The following is a 12,748-nucleotide window of genomic DNA, read 5'->3' on the forward strand; positions in this document are numbered from 1 at the left end:
GCGGACTACAGGAAGCGGTACGACGCTGTCCCGACATGCCTCTGGCAGCGCAAACTGACAATCTCCCGACCATTGTCAGGGTGCTGCGTTGGCACACGGCTCGATGTCCCGAGGCGAGGGTAACGGAAGCTTAGTCACGCCCTGTCGCTCAGTCCCTCGCTCCCGTACCTTCCTTCCTCCTGCCACCTCCACCCTGCCGAACCCTACCACGGCCTTTGTGGTTGCTCATCCCCTGTGCAGACCGCAAAATTGCGAGCTTAATGCACCAAAAGGATAGGAAGCCTGCCGCACGAGGCCACAAGACGGGAGGAAAAGGCAGAGCGGGACTCAGCTCATGCGCTCCACAGAAGCTTCTGGAGCAGCGATGCGGTCATGTTGCTGCAGGAAGTCCGACTATGTGCATCGTCTGCAACCTCCGATCAGACGGAAAGTGATCCGACCGCCAAAAATTCCAGAAAGAGTCGTGTTTGTGTGAAGCAGAGGAGGACGTGCGGTGTTCCTTGTGCCGTGGGCTTCAAGAGTGGGTGCAGAAATAGCCTCCAGAAAGCGGAGTGTTGTGTTTTACCCCGGTGTCTTTTGCCGAAAGGCGATGGAACGCTCTATTGGAAAAGAGCCCATTAAATCAATTAGTAGCTATGAGTTAAAGGCAACCCATAAAACTGGTCGAGGAATGAGGGTGTAGAACATTCACTTCCATAAATGAGTGTGGGTGAGGCTAAGGTTGCACCAATGAGAGAGAGCGGGGAAGGACTTTCACCAATGAGAGAGAGCAGGGAAGGACTTTCACCAATGAGAGAGAGCAGGGAAGGACTTTCACCAATGAGAGAGAGCATGGGAAGGACTTCCACCAATGAGAGAGAGCGTGGGAAGGACTTCCACCAATGAGCACACAGACATCCAGTTCCACCAATAGGAACATGGGGCAACAGTTAAAACATCCTGTTCCATCATTAAGGTGGCAAACGCTGAGAATGGAGAACAGAGATTAAAAAAAAAAAAAAAATACCGTAGGTGAGGGATCAACATATAAAATAAATAAAGCAGATACTTGAATAGACTCCACCGTGAAGAAGGTCCAGCAGATGTTGTACTTCCTTCGCCAGCTGAGGAAGTTCAACCCGCCACAGGAGCTACTGATGCAATTCTACTCTGCTGCAGTCATCGAGTCCGTCGGCTACGAAATCAGACATCAGAAGACCACAGCAGATAGTCCGGACGGCTGGAGGAATCATCGGCACCCAAAAGCTCTCCAAGAACTGTACTCGTTCAGTCAGTAAAAGGGCTAGCAAAATCATTCTAGACCCTTTGCACCCAGGCCACTTCCTCTTCGAACCCTTGCCATCTGGCCGGCGCTACAGAGCACGAGCACCAGGACAGCCAGGCGCAAGAAAAGTTTCTTTCCTCAGGCCATCTACCTCATGAACAGCTAAATCCCCCCTAGAGAGTAAACCAGTGCAATACATAATGCTATTTATATTTGTAACTATTTATCACATCATCTCTTACTCTTACTTACACTCCCTTGCATCTGTATAGAACATACCTGTACATACATATGTCTAGTGACTATTTTTGTATATTGTGTACTTTATATATTTTTTATCCTTTATTCACATATTCTATCTTCTCATCTGTGTCTTGTCACTGTCATTCTGTCTGTGCTGTGGAAGTTTCTGTCACCAAGACAAATTCCTTGTATGTGTGAACATACTTGGCAACAAAGCTTGTTAAGATTCTGATTGAAAGACAGTTCAAGCGACAGAGATATAATCTGAACAACTGGGAGACTGAAAGAGGACTGATACCATCATCTCCAGTATAATGTCTGGTGGGCAAAAGTGGAGGAGCTGTACAAGAACCCACAAAAAAATAAAATTAAAAAAAAAGCACACAAAGCATTTTGTTTTTGGTATTTATTTGAGAGAAAGATCAAGGCGAAGAGACACAGTTCAGCTACAGCATTAGAGCGACGGACACAACGTCGCTGATGAAATTGTCCCTGAACCGTCTGCAGGCAAAATGGCAAAGTGGTCAAATTAACGTGAGCAGCTGTTTCAAACAGTACACTTTTCACAGCAGTCTCAAGCTTCGAAAGTTCATTTTAACAGCAATACTTTTTTTTTTTTTTTTTTTGGTTCTGAAATTCATTGAAATATAAAATCTACTCTTTGAATCACACAGAAGCACTATAAACATTAGCCATGTTTTTATGGCTCGTGAACAGAGTAAGACATTTACTTGAAGGTGAACTTTGATTTTTACAGAAACCAAACTGAACAAGAAGAAGGGGGAAAAAAAATCCCAAAGTCATCCCACAGGGCTCTCCTCACAGCCCATCTCCAAGATACATATGTCCAGGTATACCGCGGTATTCGGATGCCTGGTTTACAGACGTTTTGTACAATGGCCCTAGAGAAGTTGTACCCATGTTTGCTATACAGACTAATACTCCCGGTATTATGTTTTTCCCCAGTGTTTGAGACAGACTTTTCCCCTATGATGCTGAAGTCATAAGCCAAGAGACATACGACAACCTCTCTTAATTTTCCACTGGCTTTCAAAATGTTTCATTACAGTTTAGAGAAATGTTTTCCTTTCATTTGAATTTTTTTTCGTTCCTTTAAGAACGGTCTCAACCCACCTGTTTCGGACTCACTTCGCCCAATTTCCTAAATGCTCAATAAATGCGTACGTGTTTCTTATGCCGAGTAACTTTAACAGCAATTCGTGTAATAATGGAAAAGCTTACATGCAGCTACTACTGTAATTTACACTGGTTTACAGCATGGTATGTGACAAATTGACTGTACTCTAGAATCATGTGTCTGCATACAAATATCTCCTTTTGTGGATGTGATGCACTTTCTGTATTGCTCTCAGAGATGTACTTTGCTTTGGAGTAAATTAATAAATATACTCCATGTGTCTTTCGTATGTTTACATGTACTTAGTGTACCATAGTTTATTTAAAAAAATAAAAACGCCCTAATTTGTTCATTTCCTCCTTGATTACATTTAATCAAGGTGCTTATTTCTTAAGACTGTTTAAAGTGTTTACAGGCTGTTTGTGGAAGTATTTGGGCCTTTCCATAAAGTCCACCCCCCCATTTAAAATAAGGGAAAAGTACCTGCCCGTCTACAGGCTCTTGCTATATGGACTGGTCCGTATAACGGGGGATAGCGGCATTTCATAAAAATAGAGTGCAGTACCACCAAGTTCCAATGGGTGGCAGTAAAGTCAGGAAATGAACACAAAACTTTAGATGAAAATGTGATTTTCCAAATGTACACTAAATTATGGGCATTTAACACTCAAATTGCCATGATCTGTTGATTTTAAGAACACTTGCAAAGACACCTGCTCCTCAACGGCTAACGTAAAGCACGCCGTTCCGGTCCTCTTCTGTCACACTTTCGGTTCTCTTTGGCCAAACCTTCCTTCTCGCACCTTTGTGGTTTTGGTCAGATGACCCCAGCCATGCGGCATGTCTGGGAAAATCGAGTCTCTAGCACCAGAAAAAGTCTGCCGCACGGGGTTACTTAGGGACACATTATTAATAATTCACATAATCCCAGGACTTTGCTTCGTTCCGCTCGGCTGAATCGGGTCAACTGAACATCAAGTGAAAAGGCATTAGCACCTCACGAGGGCCGGTAAAGCGGCAAGAATCCGAGCTCCTGCCCCCCCCCCGCCGAACTTCCTCCTCCTTTCCCACAGCGTGACAAGACCGAAACCATCCGACCGACGGAGTCACCGAAGAAACCGGGAATTGCGGCTGAAATGTTGACAGAGGAAACAGCATCAACTTTATCTGCCAATATGCAAATGGGGTAAAAACCTGCAAACAGCTACCAGTGTCAGCTACCATAACTAATTATTTGCTTACGAGATGAACACAGTTGCAACATAACTGAAATTTAGCTGCATAGAACCAAACGTCAATTTCATTTTTTCCCTCCTTTTTCAGAAAATGAATCCTTCAGACTACAGTGTTTCCAACAGCCCACCTAATTCCTAACCCCTAACCCTAAACCTAAGCCCAACTCTACAACATGCTTCACGGTAACACCTGCCAGTGCCGTCTGCCTCCCTTTACATTCGTAACCTCGTAAGTTCGAGGCAAGAGGCGAGACGTCAGGCGCCAGAAGACAAACTGCTGTGACGGGAGGGAACGGAAGGTCCACCTGGTGAGAGATGAAGGAAACCGGACACAAATAACCAGTTTTTCCTCACCGTCTCAGGAAAGATTCCTTCAAACCGCAGTGCAACCGTGAAGAGGATCGTTAATCCTACAAGCGATGGGGAAAAAAAACCCCTTTCTTTCTTTTTCTGTGGGGCAAAGCAGGCCTCTTTGGGTACAAGAGGGGAAAAGGAACCATTTATGATTAAAGCTTCAAAAACTTCAGCTTAGTCTAAGTCATTCAGAAGGGCGCAACGGTTGGGGTGGGCTGCACACACAGCGCTTAGCACCACTGGCCAGGGGACATCCTATAATCCCCTCCTAAATGAGCCCAGAAGAAGGATGGGGGGGGGTGACTGAAGCCACCAAAGAGGTGGAGCTGAACAGAAACGAAGGACTGGGGGACGAGGAGAGGGGGAGCGAGAGCCGCGTGAATGTGGTCGTCACCTAGGTGGTCTTCTTGACCACGTGGATGAAGTAGCAGGGTGCCGGTTCCTGCCCGGGAGCGTAGCTCCGGAAGTCTCCGTACACACTCTGCTCACACTTGCCCTGGAAGGCGTCCTGAAGCAGCTCTTTGAAGCTTTCCACTCGGTGCGGGTAGTAGGACAGACGAAACTTGCTGCAAGAAACACAAACACAGTTTCACAGGTGACCCAGCGCGTTGTAGGTTATAAACCCAGAAAGGTTGATACCGTTGGTTCCTTCAACGGGATACCTGCAGTGAAAGGCTTCAGGGAGTACCCTGTTGTGCGGTAACCACACGGGGCATTACACCTGCTTTGATATCATTAAACTAACCTGGACCCAGCGACCTTCTCAGATAGACCCTCTAAACTGGGTAGCAGGTGGTGCAGTGGTTAAGGTCACAGCCTTGAAATCAAAGGATCTGGGCTTGAACCCCACTTCCCACTGTGGTGCCCTTAATCAAGCTACTCACCCTGAATGAATACAATAAAAATTACCCAGCTGTAACAAACCTCTCATTGTAAATCACTTTGGGAAAAAGTGTCAGCTTAGTGGATAAAACAATAATATTAATAATGATGATGATTTATCATAGCTGGGATAAACCTTCTGTGCCATCGCGCTAAAGTTGCCTGAATCTCACCTGCATATTAGTGACACCGCCCCCCCCCCGCCATTCTTCTACCATACCTGAGCTCAGGTGGGCTCTGCTGGCCTGGGAGCTGGGGAACCTGCACGGTGTAGTCCAGGGTGACCATGTGGGGTTTGCTGTTAACCCAGAGCACTGATGTGGTGATGTCTTGAGTGAGGTCACTCTGAAAACACAACATGCACGCACACACACGGTCCAGGGTATCACAGCTGTTTGCTCTGGTTCCACTGGTGAAGGTGTGTCCCTATGGAATACCCTGCTGTTTACACTGCACTACCTGTGTATGTCCAGAGTGTGTTCCTTCACACAGCCTGCCTGCTCCAGCCTCCCCTCACGTGAACTCAGCCACACGGTCACCGTTTCCATGGCCGAAAAGACACCCACTGCAACTGCACCCTAGCCCAACCTGCCCTTTAACACAGGCGGCCGCTACAGAGCGATCAACGTCCGGCTCACTTGACAAGAGCTCTTATTTTTAACACTGTGTCGGCTGGCGGGAATAACCTGGCTCCGCACCACGACGGTAGGACCTACTGGCTCACCACACTGGAGCTGCTGGGCAAAACAGCATCAATAAAACACCGATGAAAAAACAGCGCGCTTTGACTTATTTTCGTTTATGGTTGCTTCCACTAAAGTGTTCCCATGTGTCCCCCCTCCTCGTCGCACCACGCTGGCTTCCTGTAGCTGCTCGTATCGCGTTCGACACTGTGGTTACGGCTACAAAACGGTCAAAGAATCTGCACCTCAGTACCTACAGGACCTGGCCGCTCCCAACAGCTCAGCTTTGCACCTCCACCTCTGGGTCTCAGTTTTAACCCCAATGTGGTGGAATGAGGTCCCTCCGTCCCTCAGAACTGCTGAATCCCCCCTTGCATTCAGGAAAGGCTTCAAAACCCTTTGTTTGTTTCCAGAAACTTTGTTCATATTCATTTCTTTCACGATATCCTGACAGATAAACGAATCCAACATCATCCGCTTTGATTATAATTATCTAATTATGTATGTAATCTGCTATATCTATGTATCCATATAAATGACTATGTAATTATTACATAATTATCTATGCATTTGCAATTTGGGTGTCACTTCTATAGGCAGCTACTTGAGGGATATGAAGCAGCAATATGGTATCAGACAGATAACCCTGTGTTTGTGTCTAGAGCTCTTCATCTGTTGTTGGTGCCCTTTTGTTCACTCCGAGTTGCACGTGAGTTTGGAGAAAACCGTCTGAACAAATGTAATAAATGTAAAAATTCATGTCGCAGAGGACCGGTCCAAGACAGTAGAACCCGGAGTCCCTGGAATCCCTGCAAGCACTAATGGCAGAGGCAACGGTGAGTGTTACAGCTCACTGTTGAGATGCGTCCATGTAGAGAGCAATCGGTGTGTGTGGATTTTACAGCAGCCATTCACCATTTTCAAACTAATGTTCAAACACTGTGTGCCTCATTGCTCTGAAATACTACACTTACTACTTACACACAAAAACGACGGTTAATGAAGCAAATCTAATGTGCCGCACGCCTCGGCAACCTCATGCCCAGCTCCTCAGTAACTCTCCCGGGGGGACAAAGCCCGCACCTTGTAGTAGACGTTCTTTCCCTGCGGCGCCCTGCCGGTGTCCAGGATGTAGTCATAGTTCCGGTGGTCGATGATCAGGACTCCTCCAGGCTTCACCATGCTGGCGATGTTGTGAAGGGCAAGCTTCTGGTCACTCTGGTCTCCTGCAGGGGTGAGCAAAGAAGCCACGCGATCAATCGATCGATCGATCGATCAATAACTCAATCACCCAACAAAAAACAGAAACAGAAGAAGTCCCCAGCCGAAATACCGTGCTACATTCTAAACGACTGGTTAAGCTTCAACTCTGGTGGATCGAGAACATCCTCTTTTCAGGGCATCCAGAACCGCGGCACAGTTTGCTCTGACCTGCAGGGGGCGCTACAATTTTCAAGTCTCAACACAATAATTACTGCATAAAGAAACCAAAATTCAGAAAAATCAATATGAAAGTTGCAAGGTTATTACTTTGCTTCGAATATCACCTTTTTAAGAAGTGCACCGTATTAAACGCGCACAGTGACCCTAGCGGCTTTGCAAAGATGCCATGACCTTAAGCGAAAGGGCAGATCGCGGCTGAATTCCTACGACAAGCTGCTCCCATGGATTTGCTACAAAGACATAAATTGTACATGTAATTTATATAGAAATAATTTTCACATCTGCTTCTTTGTTTGAGTTGTGCCGAGATTTTTTTTTTTTCCTGAAAGAAGTACACTAGAAGTACCGCAGCACAAAAGACATCAATAAAACCCATACATCTTCGTCTTAGGCAGAAAATTCCAGAACGTATCAGTGCTGCGGCAGCAGTTTGACAGCCATCATTATTTAATAAAGTACCAGTAGTCCTGTAGCTAACGCACACTTTGACAAGATGCTGAATAACACAGCTGGACACACACACACACACACACACACACACACACACACACACACACTAATACTATACATCTATTCTTGGGCGTTCCTGACCCGTCCAGCAGGTGCGGTACTACGAGCGCGACGACCACACATCGACCCCACGACAGGGTCCGTCTCCTCTCCTCCCACCTTTGAAGTCCGGCAGGTGAGCGAACGAATTTCCCAGGCAGATGACGGCATCGAACCCGTTTCCCGGCCTCTGCACGTCGTCCGGCAACGTGAGCCAGTTGGCTTCTTCGATCACTGCCCGGGGAACACAGACAGAGCCCGACACTTACCATACGCCAACGTGTGCTGGTAAAGCATGCATACGCTCCGTGTTCTTAATCAAATCGTACGCCGGCTCCTTACTGCAAACCTGAGCGGGACGGGAAGCTTTCCCACAATCCCTTTCTTTTCTAATTGCTTTCTTTCTTTCTATGGTGTACTTTTCAAGGTAGAGTATCACAAAACAGCCTTCCTATAATTAAACTCTGCACCCCCTCATGTTAGTGAACTACTGACTGACGCATCATCTGCCTAGTGCCACTTTTTGTATTATTAATAATAATAATAATAATAATAATAATAGGACTGCTCATTACTAATAAATAAATAAATAATAGGACCGCTCATTACTCTAGCTTACATTCACAGTGCTTGTGGAGACAGTCACATGACCCCACTCCTACGCTGTGACCGCTGGGCGGTGTGTCTCACCCCACTGATCAAAGGCGGGCTCTTTCCTCCTCTCCCAGCGTGCTTTCAGGGCGTACTTCAGCATCTTGTCGCTGGCGTCCACGCTCATCACGTCAAAGCCCTCCTCTACCAGCATGATGGAGTCCACTCTACACACACACACAAATGCTAAAGCACTGAACTGGACTCACACTGCAGCTCTTTCCTCAGCTGTCACAGCAGAATTAGTGAAAACATGGTACACTGAAGGCTACATGGTTTCAACAAAGATCAGTTACCCAAGAAAACATCAATGGGAAGTATCTGTTTTATTGAAACTCCATTAGAATCAGAAAACGCAGTAGTTCGAGAAATCTTAAGTGTTTGACCATCTTATTGAAGAGTCCAGGATCACGGGGAAGTGGGTTTTTGCTGATTTTGGCATTTTCTGTTCTCCAGAGACCCGGTTTGACAGCTGTCACAGGAGGCTGGATGGACTCTAAAATTAGACCCGTCTCAGTTATTTAATCCTCCACCGCTATGGAAGAGGAACAAGCTGCGGGCATCTCGAGGGAAAGACGCCTCGCACCCGCCGCTGTCCCCAAAGCCATACGTGCAAACTCAGGACGCGGCGGAGGTGCAGCTAAATGGTATCACAGCTGGGGGCAAATATAGCAACGGCAGAGACCTCCTCCCGCCCCAGCGAGCAGCTCCACAAACACGTTTGCTACACGGCTCGCTGAGGCGCGGGGCTCTTCGACGGGAAATCTGGGGCAGGTCCCGGGCTCAACTATCTTAGTCCAGCCCGGACCATCCCAGGAATGAGTCCTGCGGCCCAGACGCTCTGCAGAGGATCATCACCGGGCCGAAAATATCATCGCCGGGTGAAAGGTGGAAGCGCCAGAGAGCAAACACCTGCAATGTTTAAACTGGAAATGACCCTGAACTTGGATTGTTCTGGATACAGACCCAGTAGATAAACCAACACACTACGCAGCGATGGCACCGCTGGCCACTATGATGAAGGACTGAAGCGGGTGCCCAACAAAGAACTGCTTCGGAACACGTCCACCTAATGCCGAGCAAAGACACCACATCATCGTACTGGAGAAGTGTCGCACTCTTCAGGTTACCATCTACAAGTACATTGTGTCCATCGCTTTCCTTTTCAGGAGTCTTCAACAGGTCAGGAAAAGAAGAAGAAGAAGAAGAAGAAGAAGAAGAAGGTGGCACAGCAAGTAGCGCTGCTGTCTCACAGCGCCTGGGTGGTGTGAGAGGATGTGGGCTCGATCCCTGCTGAGTCTGTGTGGAGTTTGCATGTTCTCCCCATGTCTGTGTGGGTTTCTTCTGAGTGCTCTGGTTTCCTCCCACACTCCAAAGAGATGCTGTTCAGGTTCACCCATAGTGTGTGAGTGATAGAGAGAGTGAGTGTGTTTCACTGATGTATGGATGAGTGACCCAGTGTAAGCAGTGTGTCTAGCAGTGTAAGTCACCGTGGTGAATAAGGTGTGTGGGCTGATAACACTACATACATAGAGTTCACCGGAAGTCGCTTTGGAGAAAGGTGTCTCCTAAATAAATACATGTACGAGGAAGAAGAAGAATTTCCAAGACAGTGACATGCCACTAGTGTCCCCCTGTCTGTCTCGCTCGCACCTTCCTGCGTCACGCACGGCGACACGTGACTGCACGCGTCACACCACGCTCGAGGACCGACCAGCCAGCCCGGTACCCTACCCCGTCCCGCAGGCCACGTCCAGCACCCTGCGGCAGCCGCGGCCCTTGAGCAGCGACACCACCCAGCTCCTGTACTCCTCGGTGCGGCTGCGGGTGTCCCCGATGTACAGCTGCCACACTTTGGCCGCCTTGCCGTCCGCGTACTGGTCCGGCAGCCCCACGGCGGCCACGCCGAGCGAGCGCGTGCGGTACACGCTGTCCACCATGGCTACGCCAAGAACTTAGGGATCGATCGATCGATCGCTAGACACGACCGAAGAAGCGAGAGGCCCGGGATGCTGGACCAAAACCTGCAAATTCACGTCGCCGGGTCGCCCTTCGCTGCCGAAATCAACAGCGCTGTTTATTCAGTGTCGCTTTCACGCCGCACGTCATTTCGTGTTATAAAGGGGCGTGTCGAGAGGAAGAACTTTCAGCCAATCACGAGGCAGTGTGCTGCCCACGCCTTCTTTTCCATTGGCTGGAAAGAGGCTCGCCCCGGGACCCTCCCCTTCCCTACGGCGCTGGGTCGTTGCCACCAAAACCCCCTCCCACCGTCAGAATAAAAGTCCCGCCCAGTATTTCATCAGAAATTACTCAGGTCGACGTTTCCCTGGTGATTTGCGAACGTGGCCTCACCATTAAATATACTCGTATGAAAATTGTCCCGCCAAGTGTCGTTTGTTTTTGTTTTTTTTGCAAATGATAGATTATCGAAAATAAACATTCACTTGGTGTTATGTATTATGATGATGTTTGTTCTGTTTCTTTACTCTCTTGTACCACCGACTCCGAAAGCGCCTATGAACGGTGCAGCCAGTCAGCGTTTTCCCATAAAGGCAGGTGACCGCCAGGCCAGGGCTGTACCAAGCACCACCCAGCAGCCCCAGGGGCCTAGATCCCCACCCGCGGGGGGGAGGTACGGGCGCTAAAGTGACCACGGCCCTGAGCCGTTCCTGGAATAGAGCCAGGATCACCTTGATCCGGACTGGGGGGTCGGCCGTTCGGGGTGGGGGTCAGGTCAGGTTCCCAGCAATTGTGGAGGTGGGAGAGATGGCTGAGCTCCAGCGGGTTGGGGGGCTACGCTCCCCGAGGTCCCGACACCATCATCCTTATCACACGCAGCCTCTGCCAACAACCTTGGCCCCGTTTTGGAAACACCAGCTTAATCTACAGCCACTTCTCCATCCGAAAAATGCGCATGCCATTTTTTTTAAAATTGCATCATATATATATTTAAAGGCAAAATCGTAGCGGTGTATGGCATGGCCATGTAGGAATTGTCTGATCTGCTGCTCATCTCAGAATCTTAAACGTAAGCAAAAAAATGCCAGGTCAGCATGACCAGGCAGCACCTGAACCTATGAAATTGGGGGGTGGGGGGGGGGTGTGTCTGTTGTCATGGAGATTCCTCTGCACCCCACTCGCTGTAGACAGAACACGAATTTCTATTTGCGAAGGATGCTGATCTCAGCCTCCGAGAGCAACGCCAAACCGTTTCAGTATCGATTTCACATCAAGTTTGCATGTAGTACTTTCACACACATTTCATACCGATATACCTTACATACATTTTGTCCTCCACTTTGCCGAAGACAACAACGATTTGCGCTTCGAAGCGAAAACGGAGCACATTCGGACGTCACCGAACAGATCACAACCCGTCTTTGAGAGCTGGGAGGGAGCAAAGGTCAGCGGGTTTTGGCCCGGACCGCTCGGTGGACGCCGACACTGTGGAAACTGCACCTGCTGTATGCACACACTATTAAACCGGAATTAATCTGACCTTTGCCTTGATTAATATCGGGAAGATTCTGTGTACTCAGGTCTATGATCATTAAAAAACAATTCAGGAACGCTGCAGATTTCCAGGAAGTGCTCATGGAGAGGTTCGGCGACCTTGTCAGTCGCCCACACGTGTTTGTACGCATGCCGCATGTTTCGAGAGGAGCGCGGGAACATCGCCACGGAGACCAGCAGAGGGCTGGACTCTGAACGGGTTTAAGCGACGCCGTGGGGCAGATTGCTCATCTCACGCAAGTATTGAAATTTCATTCTGCTCAGGGTGTATTAAGAGTGTTGTGTGTCACTGAGATGCCTGTAGCCAACTAGGGGAGAATGACCAGGTGGGTCTCAGCACAGGAGGGCGCGGTGGTACAGCAGATTTGGCTGGGTCTTACTCTCTGGTGGGTCTGGGGTTCGAGTCCCGGTTGGGGTGCCTTGTGATGGACTGGTGTCCTGTCCTGGTTGTGTCCTCTCGCTCTTCTCTCTCCACTCTGCTTACGCCCTGTGCTGCCGGGTTAGGCTCCGGCTTGGTGCGAGCCCGCTTGGAACAAGTGGTTTCGGACTGCGTGTGTACGTGCTCTCAGCGCACACACTAGGGGAGGTGTGTTCATAGTTTACCCTTCCTAAACTGGGTCTGAACACCTTGTGGTGTAACAAAGCCGTCTGGAAGTCTTCCTCTTGAGAGAAGGGATGTGGCAGGTGAACGTCGGGTCACGTATGGCTCTGATCGTACCAAGGACTCAGGGGTGTCGAACTGAACTTCCACTTGTTTACCTCTGACCACCCCAGAAACACGGTACAAGCCGCC

General features: G+C 48.7%; 1 protein-coding gene across 1 annotated transcript; it reads right to left on the minus strand.

Moving 5' to 3' along the window:
* Positions 1-4,543: 4,543 nt before the first annotated feature.
* Positions 4,544-10,558, minus strand: gnmt (glycine N-methyltransferase). The gene is made up of 6 exons (XM_029258559.1): positions 10,177-10,558; positions 8,482-8,609; positions 7,912-8,025; positions 6,883-7,025; positions 5,337-5,461; positions 4,544-4,800 (listed from the first exon to the last, which is right to left on the minus strand). The coding sequence occupies exons 1-6, from the start codon at positions 10,380-10,382 to the stop codon at positions 4,629-4,631; spliced, it is 888 nt and encodes a 295-aa protein (XP_029114392.1). The 5' UTR covers positions 10,383-10,558; the 3' UTR covers positions 4,544-4,628.
* Positions 10,559-12,748: the final 2,190 nt, after the last annotated feature.

This window comes from Scleropages formosus, chromosome 15, assembly GCF_900964775.1.
Source record: "Scleropages formosus chromosome 15, fSclFor1.1, whole genome shotgun sequence".
In the NCBI taxonomy this organism is placed as follows: Eukaryota; Metazoa; Chordata; class Actinopteri; order Osteoglossiformes; family Osteoglossidae; genus Scleropages; species Scleropages formosus.

Excerpts from the sequence above, each read along its gene's own strand:
- gnmt (XM_029258559.1), bottom strand. The coding sequence starts at position 10,382 with ATGGTGGACAGCGTGTACCGCACGCGCTCGCTCGGCGTGGCCGCCGTG. Across the intron at positions 8,610-10,176 it reads GACGTGGCCTGCGGGACGGG|AGTGGACTCCATCATGCTGG; the intron begins GTAGGGTACCGG and ends GTGTGTGTGTAG. Across the intron at positions 4,801-5,336 it reads CAGAGCCCACCTGAGCTCAG|CAAGTTTCGTCTGTCCTACT; the intron begins GTATGGTAGAAG and ends TGTTTCTTGCAG.